The 19,260-nt window shown below is 51.0% G+C and overlaps 1 protein-coding gene across 2 annotated transcripts; it reads right to left on the bottom strand.

Annotated features, from left to right (window-relative positions):
* Nucleotides 1-381: 381 nt before the first annotated feature.
* Nucleotides 382-13,881, bottom strand: STX6 (syntaxin 6). 2 transcript variants are annotated; one of them, XM_058808545.1, is made up of 8 exons: nucleotides 13,806-13,881; nucleotides 11,256-11,425; nucleotides 10,665-10,759; nucleotides 8,985-9,047; nucleotides 6,849-6,971; nucleotides 5,540-5,646; nucleotides 3,964-4,058; nucleotides 382-2,529 (listed from the first exon to the last, which is right to left on the bottom strand). In XM_058808545.1, exons 1-8 carry the CDS (start codon nucleotides 13,838-13,840, stop codon nucleotides 2,453-2,455), a joined length of 765 nt encoding a protein of 254 aa, XP_058664528.1. In that variant the 5' UTR covers nucleotides 13,841-13,881; the 3' UTR covers nucleotides 382-2,452. The 2 variants fall into 2 exon arrangements, with proteins under 2 accessions (XP_058664528.1, XP_058664527.1); XM_058808544.1 differs by lacking the exon at nucleotides 13,806-13,881 and having other exon boundaries at nucleotides 11,256-11,532.
* Nucleotides 13,882-19,260: the final 5,379 nt, after the last annotated feature.

The following is a 19,260-nucleotide window of genomic DNA, read 5'->3' as shown; positions in this document are numbered from 1 at the left end:
GTTTTCCCATGGCCCTGCTGCTCCACCAGCCACCTCCTGGCCGTGCTGTGGTGCTGGGGGGCCCTGGGCAGGCAGGCGGGGGGGCTCAGGCACCTGCAGGGCTCCTTGGGGATTTTGAGGGGTTCTTTTTTCCAGCCATGGAAAGCAAAACACATCCTTGGAGGGTCTCCAGCAGCAATGGCTGCCCTCTGCACGGTGGTGCCCCACATCTGGGCACAGCTGCCCACAAGGCTGAGGTGATCCCAGAAACTGCAGATGCTGCTTATGCCTCAAAAACCAGGATGGTGATGCCTGGCAAATGCTGGGGGGAGGGATTTTCCCACTCCCTGGTGCCAGCAGACCCCGAGGTTGTCCCGGGAACAAGAGTCAGGTAAGGAAGAGTGGAGATCGACGCTGCTGCACCTTTATTTAGTGTTCAAGGGAAGGGCACCACCAGCGACAGAAAAGCAAATGTACACAGGGAAAGGGACCAGAGACACTCGGGTGGCTTGTGGTGATGCCAGCAGCTGGGCCACCCCCTGGACTACCAAAGGAGCGCTCCTCCATGGGAGTCATTCCCCAAGGATGCACAAACACGCTGGAAGGAACACGGGGATCAGAGGTGTGCAAACAGCAGCCAGCAGCGAGCCCTGCGCCCTGCCCACACCCGTGCTTCATCCCCACCGAGTGGGTGGCACAGACCCTGCTACAGCCAGCCTGGAAAGCAGACACCGCCTGTGCCCTGCAGGGATGCTCTGCAGGACAGGGAGCCACGGACACAGCTACAGCCAGCCTGGAAAGCAGACACCGCCCGTGCCCTGCAGGGATGCTCTGCAGGACAGGGAGCCGCTCGAGCCGTGAGTGCGGGCGGGCGCCGAGCGAGGCACCACGTGTGCGTTACTGACGAGCGGGCGGGAGGCTCCGTGCGGCCCCGCCCGGCTGCGGAAGGCACCGAGCCGCCGGCGGTGCATCCTGCGCCTGCGGAGGGACGGGGGGCCCGCAGAGCTCCGAGGGGGAGGAGTGTTCAGTTCCGGAGGTAAAGCCGTCCGGTGGCAAGATTCTAAGGCGGGGGGTGGATGATTTTGGGGGTGATTTGCAATTTCAGGAGAAGTCTTTGTGTCAGCGCCAATTAACTTCCTCCCCCAGCCCCATCTGGGAGCCATAAGCCAGGCTGTGCTGAGTCTTTTCATGTTTGCAACTCAAAATATGGGAGCAGACTGGAGTAAGAAACCGTTTTTGCTTTCCCCCATCCCACAGTTGGTGCTTGCAGCACGGTCCCTCTGCCTGTTCCTCTGCACTGATACTGCCCAGGTGAGCTTCCTTCACATTTTTGGTACTGCCCACCTGGCTACTCCACATTCCCTGGAGGGAATCCAACCCTGCTGAGACAACTGGAGTGACAAACAACTGGGAGGTAACAAAAGGACTGGGGAGGAATTAGGAAACATGATCTAGCTTTGAATCTCCTGCCTTTTGGTTGCTTACAACGGAGGTGTCCAAAAAATAGCAGTTGGGGAAAATTAAGACATCCTATTTACAAGTTCATGTACACTTAAAATACATCACTGAGCACTGTTCCTCTGATCATGTGTGTCAGAGAGAACGTGGCTCTAATGGTCATCAAAAAAATCTTTTAAAGTTTTTTTTTTTTCTTAAAAAAAATAAGTTATTTTAGACTTGGCAAATCACTTGCCAAAGGGAAGCAGCTGTTAAACAGAAGCAGTGACTCAGTTATACAAGGGCAAAGAAAGCATCAGTCAATGAGCTTTAGAGGCCTGTATAATGAGGGAGGCAAGTTTAAAAGCTTCAAGACTCTCCCTGTGTGGCTCACAGCTGATTGCCAGCGCTCGGTTTGCAGCCCCCCAGGTCTGAGGCCTGGGGGTGCCCATGGCAGGACATGAGACCCCACAGCTCTGCCCTCTGCCCAGGGAGGCGGCAGGAGAGCTCCGCCAGGACTCACCGAGCTCTCGGCAGTGAATTGGTGCTACAGAGCCCGCCCACAGGAGGCAGGGAGGGGCACGGGGAGCAGGGCCAGGGCTCCCCTCCCTTGCTGTGGCTTCAGGGGGTTCACCCTTCCCAGTGATGCTTGAGGCTGGCACTGGCAGCGCCGTTTGTAATGCTCAGTGAATTCAGTCACTCCTCCCCGTCCCATCCTCCCCAGGGCTCGCTGCTCTGTGTCCAGCGGCTCCTACCTGCAGCGGGTGGGTCAGCTCCCCCTGCGGCTCCAGGGATGCAGCGCCGGAGCCCAGGCCCAGGGGGCACCGCAGCGGGGGCGGAGGCAGCCCCAGCGCTCCACCCCCTCCCCGGGGCCGGGGGAGACGCCGCAGTCCTTGCAGGAGGATGCTGAGAGCTGCCGCGGGTGTTCCTGCCGGGGATCTCTGTGGGCGGACGGAAATGGGCAGAGTTTCATTTCCCCGCGCTGCCGGGGCCAGGGGTCGGGCAGGGGGCGTCCCAGGAAGTTCAGTTTTTGTCATCACAGCACAAAAAACAGGATGAGCACCACTAGCAAGATGACGAAGAGGACAACAATTGCACACCACTGCCGTCGATCTGGAAAAAAAAGAAAGCATCAGTCTTCCTGCTTTAGCAGAGAAGGAAAATTTGGTTCTGCTAGGAACCAAATTCAAGCTTAAGCTACAAAAAAACCAAAACAAAAGTTCCTGTGGGAGAATGCCTTACTGCACCACAGCCTTTCTCCTCCAGGATACACTGGGGTTTGGTAACAGCTGTGGGAATTCTGAGCCTTCTTCCCAACCAAGTTCAAACAGCTTTGAAAAGCTGGCTCAAAAGCAATTGGGAGGAACAAGCAGAGAGCTGCTGTGTTTGCTGTTCATTCATGGAGCAATCTGTTTGCCAGAGGAACGAGAAGGGATCTGGTGAGAGCTGCCCAGAGGAGCTCTGCCAAGAAGAGATTGTGGCGGCTTCCCTTAGGACAGGGCCAGGAATCAGGTTTCCCTGGACATCTTTACACCTCATTGGCTCATCACCTCTGAGAGCTGCTGCTGATGGTACAGCAGTGGGGACAGGGCTGCTGGCATCCCCTCAGCTCCTAGGCACAGCAGCTACCCCAGAAAGAACTCTTCCACTCTCCCTGGAATAGGTGATTCCAGCAGAAATTGCAGCTCTTTCCCAACACTCAGAAACACTCTGCAGAGATCCATGGGATTTCCCAGAGGAGAGGGCAGAGACACAGGGTTCACCCGTGTCTGTGCTGCTGCTGAGCTACTGCTGACCCAAAGTGCACCGTCAGCACTCCAAGTGGTCTCTCTGGGGCTGTATTCCCATTAGCTCATAAATCCCTCGGACAGCCTAATCCTGCAGAGCAGGAATGCCTTTCCTCCTGCCAGGCTGCTGCTTTCCCGAGGTCCTGGGCAGCCAGGGGAGAGGGGTGCTGCAGGAGGTGCTGCCTGGGCACGGTGCCAGGCTCAGAGGCAGCCACAGCCGGGACTTCCCGGCAGCCAGGCCCGGCTTCCTGTTTGCTCTGGCTCCAGGCACAGCCTTATAAGGACTTTTCTGTGGGTTCAGCACAGAATTCTGCTCTTTCCTCTACCAGCTGAGAGAGATGTGACCCACAGCAGCCTGCAGGCACCAGCAGCCCCAGGGCAGGTGGGATTTGGGAAGGGGATTGCTGCAGGCATTCGGTGTTTAATGGCACCTTGACAGCTTTTGTTCCACAGGCAGCCCGGGAAAGTGCAGCAGAGCAGGAGGCTGCAGAGCTTCCCCTCCCAGCAGCTAGAGGGGGATTTTCCCAGCAGCAGCAGCATAAATAGAAAGGCATCTGTAAATAAAACAAAGGGAGGGGACAGGCAGCAGAGCAGTGTCTGGGCAGGAGCAGCTGCTGGGCTTGGAACCCTTCCCCTTCTTTCAAGAACTGAGAGCTGCTCCCTCCCCTTGGCTGGCTGGGTGGGAGCACAGTGTCCCAGCCTGAAGATCCAGGGCTTGTTTCTCCCTTTCCAGGACTGGATCCCACTCCCCAGGACCTACCACTGGTCATGTGGGACACTTTGGCCAGTTTCTTCATGACGTTATCGAGGCGCGACTGAGTGCTGTCCAGCTCGTGGGAGAAGTCATCCAGCATCCTGGGGACACAGACACAGGGCACTGCTCAGCACGTGGCACATCCCTGGGCATTCTGCACCACGCTCACAAATGGATCCAAACACTGATGTGAGCAGAGCAGCACACCTTGGCTGACAAAATGAATATGGCCTCCTCTCCTGGGAGCACCCGAGGGAAGGGAAAAAGCTGCTGAAGCAGCAGCTCTGCTTTGGTGGAAGGTAACTCGGGATTCCTGCCAGACTGAGCCTCCCCTGGGTCTTTGTGGCTGAACTCTACACATCTGCAAGGTGAGGAGTGGGGGAGGGCCTTCCTCCTTACAAAAGGAAAGTCTCATTAATAATCCATGATTAGCATCTACATGTCGGCTTGGACTTTAAATCCCTTTTCTTGTTCAGGGCTTGCAGTTTAAACTAAAATCTTGTTTCAGTCATATATCAAGTGGGAATGAGATCTGCAGTTGCTTTTAAGGTGCTTTTCAAGCTCTGCATGGAAGTCACCCTTTTACTTCCTCCACACAGTGACTGTAATGAATCTGAAAGCCTTCCTGAATCTGTGCTTTGTCAATGCCAGTGCACATCCAGAGTCAAGGTACTAATCCGATTGTCTCCAGCCAGTGGGACTTTAAAGCTTAATGCATTTAAAAGGACAGACTCCTTCATTTGGAGTGCCAGGGCACTTGTTAAACCTTCATTCAGTGGGGAAAAACTCCCTGTGGTAGTTATGAGCTAACCTTGCAAGCACTGATGGCTTGTGTGATGATCTAGAAACAGACACACCACACCAATCTCCTCTGTGAGAGCAGAGGATTCTCATGCTGCACAACTTCACACAGGAGGGAGGTTCAAAGTTCCTCCTCTCCATCCAAGATGAAATCATTTCACAAGGGACATGGCCCTCCAGACTCCCACCAGCCAAACAAGGAGGGGTTTTAGCCATGAACCCTTCAAGCCTTTCTGGAAGCATAGCTCTTAGCCTGCACAACTGGGAACTTGTTTGCAAAGGACAAGAACTGGGGAAGAAATCTAATTTATATGTAAATGGATGGATGCAAAATGGCTTGGTGAGCTGCCCTTTAACCCTTTGTGTGGGTGAGGGTTATTTTTAACTTCAGTGATGAAGAGCAGCACTGTGCTGTGTGTCTCAGGGCACAGCTGAGAGCTCTTGGCCCCAGCAGCACAAAACCCTGCAGAGTGGAGAAGTGGGCAGCATCTGCACTGCACAGCCCCTCCCTCCCTTATCTGCTGGCTGCCTGAGGGGGAGCATGTGAAAAGCAGAGGAGGAAAGGAAAGGTGGCAGTTCAGCCTGCCCTAGGTGCAGCCTTCTAAAGGAAGGAAGTTGCAGTTGGATCCTTGGGGATTGCAGTACAAAATGCCTTCCACAGGCTGCCTGAGGGATCAGTGGATTCCAGGCTGTACCAGAGGCAGAGACAGGTGTGTGAGGACATCCAGCCATGCTGCAGCCAGCCCTGTGCCAGATTTTTGCCACCATGTCTCACACTTACACCGCCTGCTCCTCCAGCTCCCCGCCAATGCGCTGGGACATGTTCTTCAGCACGCCGATGCTGCCAGAGACCAGCTCCAACTGCTCATCCTGCTGCTCCACAATCAGCTGGGGCCAGAGAGGAGAGAAATGGGCAATTACAGATCTGCTGCCTGCAGCTGCCTTGGGGCCAGCCCATCCAGTGGACAGGCACAGGCTGCTCAGCCAACATCAGCTGTGAGGCCTGGGCTCAGACCTAAGCCACCAGGAATGAGGACTGCATTTCTAAGAAATGCTGGAGAGGAGACAGCCAAGAGAAAGTCTCCATGGCATAGCATCCCCATGGCACAGCAGGCTGCAGCCTCCAGACATCCCTGCAAATCCAGCCTCAGCTCATCCATGCTGTATGCACAGCTGAAGTGACTTTGGAAAGCTCCAAGGGCTGGTCATCAAAACCTTGGCAAGGTGAGCAAGCCAGGGAGGCACACTGATGCTGTGCCTGGGAAATGCTACCTGGAATGTGCCACAGCTAACACGGGGTTAATGCAAGCAGAAAGCTGTTGCAGCTTCTACAGCTAAAAATAACCAGCCTGGCTCTGAATGTGCCAAAGGAGTACGTCTGCTGCTGTTTTAAGTCATTTTCAGGGCACAGTCACGCCAAGGATTAGCCTTACCCTAGTTACCTATTTCTGAGGCTGTTTATCCCCCTGCAGTCAGTAGGTAAAACGTGTCTGGAGGCCGAGGTGGCAGCAGGGCTCAGGAGCTTTAGCAGAGTTTGCCACCTCCGAGTCACTGCCTGTGTCAAGGCCCTGCAGTTCTCCAGGCAGACTCCCCTGCCAGCTGGGAAGTGCCTCACCAGGGGCTCTCCCAAGGCCTCACACAGCCCTTGTCACCAATCTCACGGGGACAAAGGCAGGAAAAGGAAGCAGGCACGTGCTCCTGCTCCCAGCCTGATCTGAAGGGGGATGCAAACAAACAACACCAAACATTTTCTAACCAGGGGAAGTTGCATAAGACAAACGGGCTCTTTTCTTTTTGCAGTGTTTCTACTCTTCCAAGGATTTCAGCAATCTTTGCACTATTAAATCCTAGTGTGCTACATCTTCTAGACTAGGCAGACACAACTGCCTCCTAAACCCAGCAGAAGCCCCACAGCTCCAGGGTTAAAAATCTTGTGCCCAGATCACCCAGAGCTGTCCTGCACAGGAAATGCAGGCACACACACATGCCACAAGCTAAGAGGAGAACTGTCAGGCTCCTGCAGCCAGAGCAGCCCCCTGGCACCCACTTGGCAAGCAAAGCTATTTAGTGTGTGGTGCCAGCTGCCTTACCTGTTGTTGAGCTTGCTGCTCCTCGATGAAATGTGAATTGGCTAACTGCAGCTCCCGGTCCAGACGGCTGTATCTGTCAGGTCCAGAGCTCCAACTCTGACTGCCACTCTCTCCCAGGAGTGCCTGAACAGATGCAGAGAGCTCTTAGCAACACCCCTGTGTCTGTCACAGCCCGTCCACAGGGTGAGCTGGGGAGGCAGACAAGGCAGCACTCGTGAACACAGGCACAGAGCATCCCCTTCCTCCTGCTCTGCTGCTGCTCAGCCAGTGCTGTCAGGAACTAAAGCAACACAGAGCCAAAATGCCAGCCTGGGAGTCTCTGCAGCCTGGCATTGCAGAGATGCCTCTCCAGCAGCAGGAGAGCTGGAGTGTGGCCTGTGTGTGCAGGAGGCCTGCTCAGGAGGCAGCAGTGTGTGCTAGGACATGTGAGCTGGGAAGTGTCTGGATATGCTGTGTTAACACATGTGCAGCTCCATCTGAGCACTCTGCTGCTAATGACAGGGGCTTAAGAGGGTCTGGATAAAGGACTTAACCAGTTGAGCTGACAGTAAAATAATGCAAACTATAACCAGAGCTGTGCTGTATGCTTATGTTCTATGATCCAGGCTGCCTGTCTCCCCAGCAGGCTCTTCAGCTGCCAGCATACAAAGTTACTCTTGCTACCTGTGAGAGATAAACTCTGCAAAGCCTGCAGAGATGTGGCTTTCCAGCCAAGTATGTCTGGTCCCTGAAAAGGGTTCAGGGAAATATGTCTGGTCCCTGAAATGGAAACAACCCAAGCTTCAGACGCTGGAGAATGAACATGAGCTGCATGTGAGGAACTGCACCCTGCAGCACCAGGGAAGGGTGAGGGACTCTGCCCTCCAGGCTGACTTGTAATGAGACCATCCTGCAGCTCCTGGAAATGACTGAGTATTTGTGAAGAACAGCAAGACAATGACCAGGCTGCTCTGTAAGGCTGAAAACCAGACAGTGTCTATGGTTCATCTGACTGATGAGGTTCAAGGAAGGGTGAGGACAGCTGACAGACTGACCATGCAGGAAGCCAGCATGACATCTGGCTTTTTCTGCCCCCAAGACACTGAGCAAGCTCCTGGTCCCTCCAGTCTGTGGCAAGGGCAGCTCCTTTTGATTTAATATTTTATTTAGTGCACTAGCTTTGCCTGCAGCTTCAACAGAAAGGGCCTGTTTGCCAGCCTGGGCTGTGAGGGTCAGGTCATTGCTCAGACACAAAGCCCAGCCCAAGCCTTGCAGTCTGGAGTGAAGGTGAGGGGCTGGGAAGGGAGAGGAAGGCAGCAAGGGGAAGTCAGCCTTCCTCACCAGATGTCACTGCATCAGCTGGGCCACATGGTCTCCTGCAGCTACCAGGAACCTCATGCAAAGGAAAGCAGCAAATCCCAGGGAAAGCTACAGACTTGTCTGAGTAAGGGTGTCAGGGACTTTGCTGCTGGGAGTGTTTGCCAAGCACATTAATTAACCTGTGACAAGCTCAGGAATGAGTTCTGTGCTTCTCAGTTTGTTGTGTTTGCCACGTGTGGTAAGGCTGATGCAGTACAGACAATTAACTGTATGAGGCACATATCAGCTTTTACTGGAGTGGGTCTGAAGTCAGCTCAGTATCTCCTTACAGCCTCTCCATCAGCCAGCAAGCAGCACAAGCTGCATCTATTTCTATTCCTTAGATTACAAGTGCAGACAACACCAGACTCCTGGAGCTCCTTCCATCTTCTTACAGGGCTATTACCAGAAGCAGCTGCCTGAAAGGATATTGCACCATCTTGGCTCCTAAATCCAGCAGAGTGCAGGATTACATTCATTGACATGGATTCTGAGCTGCTTCCCCTCAGGGAGGAGGAGGAGGAGGGAGATTTCCCTTTCCATGGGATGGTGCAATGCTGACAGCTGTAAACAAGCAGCTCTGAAGACAGAGCCAGATGGTGAGTGCTGCCTTACAGCTCTGAGAGGGGCTTGGGAGAGGCTGGCAGCCTGTGAGAACCAGCTCTCCCAGGGCAGCCAAATGGACACAGCTCACACCCAGCCTGGGAGCCCCTGCCCACACCCAGGGTCTGTAAGGGGAGGGACTCCAGACAGGACAGACACTGTAGCAGAAATAAATTGCCCATTTCTCATTCTCACCTGCCTGTTTTTCCTTTCAGCCAGTGCTTGCATGGAAGAGTTTGACATCTGATCCTTCATGTCCTGTTCATTCAACAAAAAAAAGGAGCATGTGAGCATTGCGTTTGAGGTGACAGGCAAATTCAGGGTGCTGCAGGGCTGTTTATACCCAGACAAGGCTTCTACATGGGGGAAAGAGGGAAGGGAGATTTTCTTTGAAAACCCACTTTTGAAAAGTCTGTAAACATACTGTAGACAGTTTCATTATTATACTAATACTGGAACCAACAGCTTTGGGATATTTTGAAAATATTCCTCATGTACTACTCATTTTTCTCCACGTTGACTTGTGAATAATGAATGTTCCTGTTGACAGAATGTGAGGAAGTGTTTGTCAAGGCCTTGAAGCCTGTAACCTCCTGTGCTTTATTCCCAGCTGCATCTGGTTTTATATTCCATAGCAGGAGGTAGATTTGCTGTCCTGTAGCCATCCTCTCTGTGTCACTGTTCTCTCCTACCAATTAATTTCTGCTGGAGCTCCTGCAGAAGGTCCCTAACCACAGAAGGCTCCCCAGCACAATGTAACATAACCTGGTTTGCATAAATTAGCAAGGAGCCAACATCATCTGGCAGAGGCTGATCCACCAGGAGAGGATTCAGCTGTGTGTTACTGTTCAGAGATGTGCACCACATCACCAGAGAGCACCACCACATCCCACTTGGTTCATTCTCACTGGCTGCAGCACATCACAAATTTCCCCCATGGAAACTGGAAGCCAGCTGCACAGAGCCACTTATATATTTCATTTCCCAGTGGGAGACACTGCTCCAAAAGCCATTAGCCAGCATTTTTCAGCCAGGAGAAGAAGACCAGAGAGCAGGCTTGCCTGATCCTGCCCATTAGGGAGTGGACTACACCATGGGCAAGGCAGCAAACACATGCCTGCTACCTGGAGCCAGTGTGGTTGTGGGATCAGTTTCCAGGCAGCAAACCTTAGGAACTGCATCCAGACCACAGCACTGCAGGTAGGGTAACAGGCTTGCTGCCAGCCACACCAGTGCCTTCTGTGGAGCAGGAACATCAGAGTCATGAGGGACAGCAGAAACTCAGTGTAGCTATTAATGGAAAATTTCCCAACTAGCAGCTTGTTACCAGGCTTTGGAAAGATGTTTCTTCTCTATTTGTTACCACCAAGTTGTTAAAATCCCCTTTTTGCTTCTCAAGCATAAGCCTAAACTAAAAAAAAAGTCTTCCTCGAGTTAAAAATAAATCCAGTGGTTGTTTGGACTATTTTGCAGTGGTAGGAAGTTGAAGTCACCATGTCAATAACAGCAGGCTTTAAACACCTGTCAGTGTTCAAAGTGGTGTCTCTGTTGCTGAAAACCAGAGCTACAAATGGTCAGGACTGTTGAGATTTCCCTCAACTCTGAAGCTGCAGAGTTTGTACATTGCAGCCTGTTACCACAGGCTCCCAGAGCACTGTGAAGCCTTCAAGGCTCAGCAGCACAAAAAGAGGGAATTCCATGGGGCGCCTGTACCCCCAAACCCTTCTGGGCAGCTTCAGGAGGGAACGCTCGGGGAAAAGGAGGAAGCCTGAGACTCAGCAGGGTACAGCTTCATTCTCTGCTCTCCATCCCACCCCAGATTTCCTTTTTTAGTCCCAATTCCCCCCGGCCCTGAGGCCAGGGCAGGCTCCTTACCCTGACCACCTGGCGCGTGCTGGTGATGAAGGCTTTGCGGATGCCCAGCTCCGTGGCATCGAGGTTGAATTTCCGTGGGTTTGCCTCCACAATGCCTGGGCACCGAGTCAAGGAGCCCCCAGAAATGGGACTGGGTACAAACAAAGCGTGCCAAGGGGCACCTGTGGTGTGCCTGCTCCCAAAATGTGAGTAGCAAAGATGGAGCAGGAGACACGGCAGGAATGTGCCGTGCAGCTCAAGCACACACACAAGGTTTCTCTTTTCCACGTGTTTTTTTGGTTCTGAGGAACACAAGGGAAAAGGAGTATTTCTGGAAGGCAGCCTAGATAATGAACTGACCCTGCAGAAATCCAGATTCACACAACACAGTAGGCTTTCTACAACAAAGCCCCTTAGAATATACTTTGCAAAAAGGCAAAAGGAAAAATCCTTGACTTAATGTCTCATTTGCAATTTGAGAAAAGCCGATGTGAACACAAAATTCAATCCCAAACAGTCCTGATTTTTGCAAAGACTGACAAGCACTGGGACTTGGCTATTTAGCACAACCTGAGAACTGCAGCTACCCCCAAAGGGCCACAAAAAGGATATTAATGGTTTCATCCAGGTCCTCCAGGTCCCACTCGATGCTGCGCAGGTTGTTCCTGAGCTCATTGGTGGTCCAGTCGATTTCCTCTCTTGTGGCGATGGAGGGATCCTGTAGGAGCTCTGTCCACCTCTGGAAGAGCCCCTGGGCAGTGTTCACAGCTTTCTGCACCTCCCTGCAGCCAGGAGAGTGAAGAGAAGCCCAAATTATCCCCAGCTGCCCTGCAGCAGTGACAGCCCCGTGTCCAGCTGAGCAGGGACGCCGCAGCTCCACCCCAAACATCTTCCTTCCAACAGCTTGGTGTTGATTTTGTAAAATAAGGATTTGCCCTGATCTCACTGCAGCATGAGGTTATTCATGAAGGGACCTATTTCTCCAGGGGAAGATGCTGAGTGTCACCAGGGCAGAGGGTCTGAACAAGGCAGCTCTTTGGCAATCCACACTTTGCATTCCTCTCTCAAAAATTTTTCCTCTCAAGGCCCTAAAATACCCATGTAAGATACACCAAGGTATCTTATAGATACACACAGAGCTACAGGAACTGTCCCCACACCACAGCCAGGCAGATTGTTGAGTGCAGAACCGTTTATTTTAATTAATCATTTAAAAAAATACACAGGCCTGCTATGGTGGCTTAGGAAGCACAAGATTTTTCTGCTGCTCTAAGCTCTTTTGGAGAGGAGTGCATTCACAGCAGGGGAAGGCAGTGCTGACAGCTTGCTTTGGGGCAAGCAGGTTTGTAAATTTGGGTCACAGACTCTCAGGGTGGTCAGCTGCATTTACAAACTGTGGTTCTGAGCTGTGAGCTGCTCCCCCAGGTTCACAGGGAGCTGGGAATGGGAAGGGGCAGGAGATCAGATTGTGGTGGTGGCCACCACGAGCTTGCACAGATGTTTCACCCCAGTGAAGGAAAGCAGGAGAGGCCCGGAGCAGATGAACTGTTCTGTCCTGCCAGGACTGCAGCTCTCTAAGTTCCACCAGGGCCTGAAGTTCTCCAGTTGCTGCAGTTTCTCAGCACTCTGATGTGTGTCCCTCCTACTGCTCTGCCACTCTGAGTGCCCTACAGCCAGCAGCCTGCACTGAGCGTCTGGAAAACTTCATTCCCTCCTCTACTTGCCAGCACAAGTTTTGGTTTTGTTTGGTTGTTGTTTATTTTGTTTTTCCACGCTTGTGGAAGTCCCCAGCAGCAAGAATGTAAAGCAGAGCTGGGTGTCCTCTGATGGGAGGAGCTACAGACACCAGGAAAGCAAACCAGGAGCAGTTTGGTGGCTCCAGCACCAGCAGCCCCTCTGACCTGCCAGGTAATAATTAACTGTGGGAGGAAGCGGCAGCACGTCCCCTTTCCCCTCCCTGCCCTTCCCCACACGCTGCAGGAACATCTCTGGAAAGTTTGACAGGACAGACGTTTGCTCCCCACCCATAGCAACTCCTACACCTTCCTCTTAGTTCAGCCTGCTAAAGGGATTCACTTTCCCTGGCTGCATCAGTTTCCCTTCCCACACTTTTGTTCTTGCATGGCTCTCCCAAACACCCCACCACAGCCCCTGTGCCGCCCCTCAGGACTGTTGTGCTGTGACACGGGGCACAAGACCAGCCCCCAGCACAAGCTGAAGGTGGCCCGAGGGCAGTGTTGAGTGATGGAGCTGCTTCCACAGAATCACAGAATCGCTGGGGTTGGAAGGGATGTCTATGGATCAGCCAGCCCAAAGCCAACCCCCTGTCAAGGCACTGTCACCTGGAGCAGGGGACACAGGGATACCTCCAGGTTTGGAGTGTCTCCAGCAAACTCCATGACCTCCCTAGGAAGCCTTTTCCAGTGCTCTGTTCACTGTAAAGTTCTTCCTCACCTTGAGGTGGAACTCCTTGTGTTTTAGTTTATGGCCTGTTGCTGCAAAGGGTCTGACAACATCCTCCTGACACCATTAGAGATATTTATATGGACTGATGACATCTCCTCTGTCGTCTCTGGACTAAGCAGGCCCAGCTCCTCCAGTCTCTCCCCACCAGAGATGCTCCAGACACTAAACCATCTTTGTGGCCTCCACTGGACCCTCTCCAACAGAGCTCCTTCCACCCCATTAATGACAATTTTCCTTTGGCCACCTCTAGCTGGTATTTCCCTGCGTTCTCCGCAGGCTTCCTCTCAGGGCCATTGTTTGTCCCACAGCTGCTCCCTGCTCTTCTCCACCGTTCCCCATTGTCCCCCCTCCTTCCAGCCGCCAGTCCCCGCTTTGCCCGCTGTCCCCAAGGCCGGGGGACCCTCACAGAGCCCGGGGAGGCCCGGCCGCGGCCCGGCCCCTGCCCTGCTCCCCGCATGCCCCGCTGGCCGGGCCGGGCACCCGCACAGCCCGCGCTCAGCCCCTCAGCAGCACTGGGGGGCCCGGCCGCCATTTTCTCCCCCTCACACACAGACCCCCGCCCGCCGCTCGCCCCCCGCTCCGCGGGCCTCCCGAGCTGCGCGGCGGCCCTGCCCGCCCCCTCCGCGCCCGGATGAGTTCTCGTCCCTTTTCGCGTCCCTCTCCCCGCTCCCGGAGCGCTCGGAGCGCGGCGCTCACCCCTTCACCACGAAGAAGGGGTCCTCCATCGACATGGCGCTGCCGCCGCCGCACGCCACGGCCGCCGCCAGGCCACGCCCCCTCCATCGGGACACGCCCCCACAACGCCCTCGGCGGGCCACGCCCCCGCCGCGCGCCGGGAGGGGCGGGGTCGGGTGACGTCACCCATCATGGCGGTGGTGGCGCTGTGTGGGCTCGGTGCACTGAGGGGCCGCGGCCTTGTCCCGGCCGCTCTTCCCGCAGAGCCCCGGTGTCCCTCGTGTGTGAAAATTGCGTATTTTATCATTGGCTTTTCGCATTAGTTCAAATTAATATTATATGGGTTGCGTTAGAAAGTTATGCTGTATTAATTCTCTTAGGTAGTGTGTTAAATATAGTTTTAGGTTATAACATAAGGTGAAAATAAAAACTATGCTATGTAGGATACTTTTTTTCCTAAAGAAAGGACTCGCACAGAGATAACGGCCACAAGACACCTGAATCTTTCACAGAAAGAGAATTTACTGCTCCATTATCAGAAATGAACTTCTTCCTGCCTCACTCAGCCATGAAGACGCAGTCAGGATTCAGAGGAAGAAGCTGACACTGACCAGACAGAATCCTGTGTTTGAATGGAATTTATGCATCATGTCTGAGGTGTATGAATATGCAACAGGCTGTTGCTTTTAAGGGTTAATCCTCTGTTAACGTGGGTCCTTTTTCGGGCTTATTTTGCTCAGAAAGAGGTACCTGGACTGTCTGTAACTCTCTGTTTCTATTGTCTCATATTGTCCTAATCCAAATTGTCCAAATTATTATTACTCTAATTGTATTGTTATTTTTATAACCATTTTATTACTATTAAACTTTTAAAATTATAAAGACAAGTGATTGGTGTTTCTCCCATTCAGGTCAGGAGGGAGCATGGCGGTGCCACCTCCCCTCTCACCCCAGAGCTTGTGACACAGGGCTGTGCCCACAAAGGGCTGGCATATCTCCAGCTGGGGACACTCCACGACCTGTCTGGGCACTCTGTTCCATCCTACAGAGAAAAAGTTCTTCCTTTTGTTCAGCTGGAACTTGCTGTACATTGTTTCCCATCCTTTCCCTCCCATGTCCTGGAGCAGAATCTGCCTCCATCTCCTTGGCACCCTTTTCTCAGAGCCCAGAGCTGCCCACAACACTCCCAATGTGCTCTCCTCAGGGAGAATAGGGATGCAGGATCCCTGATCCCAACACTGCTCTCAGCAGCCCTGTAAGGACAGAGGTGGTGACATCTTCCCAGGCAGTGCCTTCCCACAATGGTCCTTAGTACCACTGTGCCACCAGCAGCACTGTGCAGAAGGTGGTGTGTGTCCCATCCCTTGGGTTTTGTGGATTAAAGATATTATTTTTTTTTTATTTTATAGAACTAAAAGCAGCCTGCTCAATGCAGAGAGAAGGTGTTCAAGCACCATCTCCTCACACACCTGCAGTTAGCAGCAGTGTTGTTCATGTCACACTCTTCTGTTGAGAAGAAATTTTGTCCTTTATTCCAAACCCAGAAGATAAAACTCCTTCCCTCTCACAGGATTTGCAGTGTTTAAAACCTCACATAAACCAGCCAGCCTTCTTCCCCCGGTTCCATGGAGCAAAACACAAAACCCTTGGCACTGTGGGGCTGTGTCCTGCAGGAGTGGCTGTTCCCAGGCAGCGAGGGAGGAAGCAGGAGGGAGGCACAGGCAGCCTGCTCGGCTCCTGCTGCCCTTCCTGCCCTGCAGAGGCACAGCACTGCTTCCTTCCTCCTGCCCTGTGAGCAGTGAGAGCAGCCCTTGGATGTTGTCTATACCTGAGTGAGGATCCCTGGATCCCTCATTCCCACTCTCTCAAATCTGGGCTCTTTAGGAGCTGAGCACAGGCCCTGCTTCCTTCCTCCTGCCCTGTCAGGGGTGAGAACAGCCCTGTGTGGCTGGGATGTTGTCCATCCCTGAGTGAGGATCCTCATTCCCACCTCTCTGAAATCTCTGGGTTCTTTAGGAGCTGAGCACAGACCCTGCTTCCTTCCTCCTGCCCTGTGAGCAGTGGGAACAGCCCTTGGATGTTGTCCATCCCTGGATGAGGATTCCCCATTCCCACCTCTCTCAAATCTGGGCTCTTTAGGAGCTGAGCACAGCTCCTGGGCTTGCAGCAGCTGGCAGGAGGAGGATGATGCCTGCAGAGTTCTGGGAGATGTCCCCATCCATGTACACATAGCAGAGCCAAGTCCCTGCCTTACTCCCACCTTAATTGGCTTGATTTTGCAGAGGCTTGGCCAGAGTTTTTTACAGAAAGGGTGATAAAGTTCTGGAATGGCTGCCCAGGGAGGTGGTGGAGTCCCCATCCCTGGGTGTGTTTAACAAAGCCTGGATGTGGCACTGGGTGCCAGGGTTTAGCTGAGGGGTTGGGGCTGGGTTGTGTGAAAAACACCAATCACTTGTTTTTGTTTTGTTTTTGTTTTTGTTTTTTTTTTTTTTTAAATTTTAGAAGTTTAATGATAATAAAATGGTTATAAAAATAACAATACAATTAGAGTAATAATAATATGGACAATTTTGATTAGGAAAATATGAGACAATAAAAACAAAGAGTTACAGACAGTCCGGGTACCTTTTTCTGGGCAAAATAAGCCCGAAAAAGGACCCACGTTAACAGAGGATTAACCCTTAAAAGCAACAGCCTGTTGCATATTCATACACCTCATACATGATGCATAAATTCCATTCAAACACAGGATTCTGTCTGGGCAGTGTCAGCTTCTTCCTCTGAATCCTGACAGTGTCTTCATGGCTGAGCGAGGTGGGAAGAACTCGATAAGAGGGCAATAAATTCTCTTTCTCTGAAAGATTCAGGTGTCCTGTGGCTGCTATCTCACTGTGAGTCCTTTCTTAAAAAATGTATTTTACATAGCATAGTTTCTATTGTAACCTTATGTTATAACCTAAAACTATATTTAACACACTACTTAAGAGAATTAATACAGCGTAACTTTCTAACATAACACATATCATATTAATTTTAATATTTGTGACAAACACCAATCATAAAATGCACATTTTCCACAGTTGGACTCGATGATCTTGACGGTCTCTTCCAACTTGGTCATTCTGAATTCTGTGACTCCCCCATATTTTAAGCAAAGAGCACATCCTGGCCTGCACTCCCCAAGGGTGGCAGTGGCCACAAGCCCCGTTTGCAGAGGTGCCAGCTCAGCATGGGAACAGCAGAGGCGCTTTTGCAACCCCAGCAGAGCTTTCCTCACACTCACGCCGGGCTGTGGCACACGTTGAACCGGTTTCTGCAGCTCTTGGGCTGAGAATTCCACCTCCTGCTCTGGCCAGCCCCACACCAGGGGTGGTGCAACAGGTGGCAGCTTTGGGGCTGGAGTTTGCCGGCCTTTCCTTGCTGAATTTGGGATGCCTTTCCCACGCTGGCAGCGTTTGGGGCGTCCCTGCCAAAGGTGTGCTTAGCATGGGAGGTTCCCTCCAGGAACAAGCAGAGTCCCAAGGAGTTGCTGGTCCAGTTTGTCTGTCCCTGTCCCACAAAGACCTTGTGCTTCCCCAAAGCCTCATGATCCTCCTGTGACTTCCACCTGTGCCCGAAACCTTCAGCGCGCTGGCAATGGAAAAGGGAAAATGTCCTGTTGCCTCTTAGAATTACTAGGAGTAATTACCTAGAATTTTACTTTCAGAATCTTTCAATAAATTTTGTGAACACTTTATTCACCAATTTGAAAATATTTTGGTTTTCATTTTACAGAATTACTTAGGCTGTTAAATACCTAAGATTGTTGAGTCCATTTGCAAAAAAGTGTAAAGCTTCACAGAGCTGTTGAAGGTTGAAGGACTTTTACAAATTTTTACCAAATATAGAGAAGTTGTAAACTTTCAAGGGATAAAAGAGACAGCCTGATCTTTGATGTTAGAAATTAATTTATGTGATGGAGTAAATAGTTTAGATTTTCACCTGAAAGCCACTCCAACCACGCTGTGGTTTATATTTTTTAGGTTTATTATTTTTTTTAGTAATTACCTAGAATTTTGCTTTCAGAAATCCTTCAATACAATACTTGAACACTTATTTGAAAATGTTTCTTTTTACAGAATCACTTAGGTTGTTAAATACCTAAGATCGTTGAGTCCATTTGCAAAAATGTATAAAGCTTCACAGAGCTGTTGAGGGCTGAAAAGAAGGATTTTTACCAAATTTAGGGAAGTTGTAAACTTTCAAGGGATAAAATAAGGATTTTTACCAAATTTAGAGAAGCTGTAAACTTTCAAGGGATAAAAGACACAGCCTGATTTTTGATGCTAGAAATTAATTTGCGTGATGTAGTAAATAATTTAGATTTTTTTCCTGAAAGGCACTCCAACCACACAGTGGTTTATATTTTTTAATGTAAAAAAACCACTTTTTTTTTTAGAGTAAAAAGACCACTTTTTTAGAGTAAAAAGCCACTCCAACCACGCTGTGGTTTATATTTTTAGGTTTGTTATTTTTTTTGAGTAATTACCTAGAATTTTGCTTTCAGAAATCCTTCAATAAAGTATTTCAACACGTATTTGAAAATGTTTTTTTTTTTTTTACATAATCACTTAGGCTGTTAAATACCTAAGATCATTGAGTCCATTTGCAAAAAAGTGTAAAGCCTCAAAGAGCTGTTGAAGGCTGAAAATAAGGATTGTTACCAAAATTTAGAGAAGCTGTAAACTTTCAAGGGATAAAAGAGACAGCCTGATCTTTGATGCTAGAAATTAATTTACGTGATGCAGTAAATAATTTAGATTTTTTTCCTGAAAGCCACTCCAACCACGCTGTGGTTTGTATTTTTCAGAACCTGGTGTTTTTTGCTGTTCCATGAGGGAAGCTCTGATCTGGGGCTTGGAGGCAGCAAGGAGATTTTTGGGATCTCTTCAGCGTGCTCAGCTAAGCAATTCCTGCTGGGAGAGGAGAGCTGGGTGCACACAGCTGCAGAACTGGTCAGGAAAGATCTGATGAAACATTTTCTGCACCGTGAAAAGTGCCAACTCATCAGAATCCCAGCTGTCTGCAGGGAAGAGCCGGGCTCCCTGGAACTTTTATCAGGAAAATCTCTGTGGCATGTGTGTGCATGCACGGTGAGGGGGGTGTGATCCCATCCTAGCTTGGTGCAAAGAGTGTGCATTTGGTGTGGAAGAATTGCCTTTTCTTCTCAGGGAAAAGCTGGATTGGTTTGAATTCGGATTTATAAAAGTAGAGGGGACTTTCCCCTCCGCGCCCCTGAAAAGGTTTTACAGCTAAAGGGAGAAGCCATAAAGGCTTTCAGATGCTTTGGTGGTTTTCCTCCTCATTTTCGTTTTTAGTGATAGTTGAAAATTGTCAGTGGTGGTTTGAAGAGGATTAAGGCAGGGATGATGATACAAAACACTGGTGTGGAGTTAAATATTCAGTGTTCTGGTGAATGAAATGGGGACATGAAATT

Source organism: Ammospiza caudacuta, chromosome 7, assembly GCF_027887145.1.
Source record: "Ammospiza caudacuta isolate bAmmCau1 chromosome 7, bAmmCau1.pri, whole genome shotgun sequence".
NCBI classification, from domain to species: domain Eukaryota; kingdom Metazoa; phylum Chordata; class Aves; order Passeriformes; family Passerellidae; genus Ammospiza; species Ammospiza caudacuta.
The sequence above is the reverse complement of the archived record's forward strand: the minus strand, read 5'-3'. Positions and strand labels throughout refer to the sequence as shown.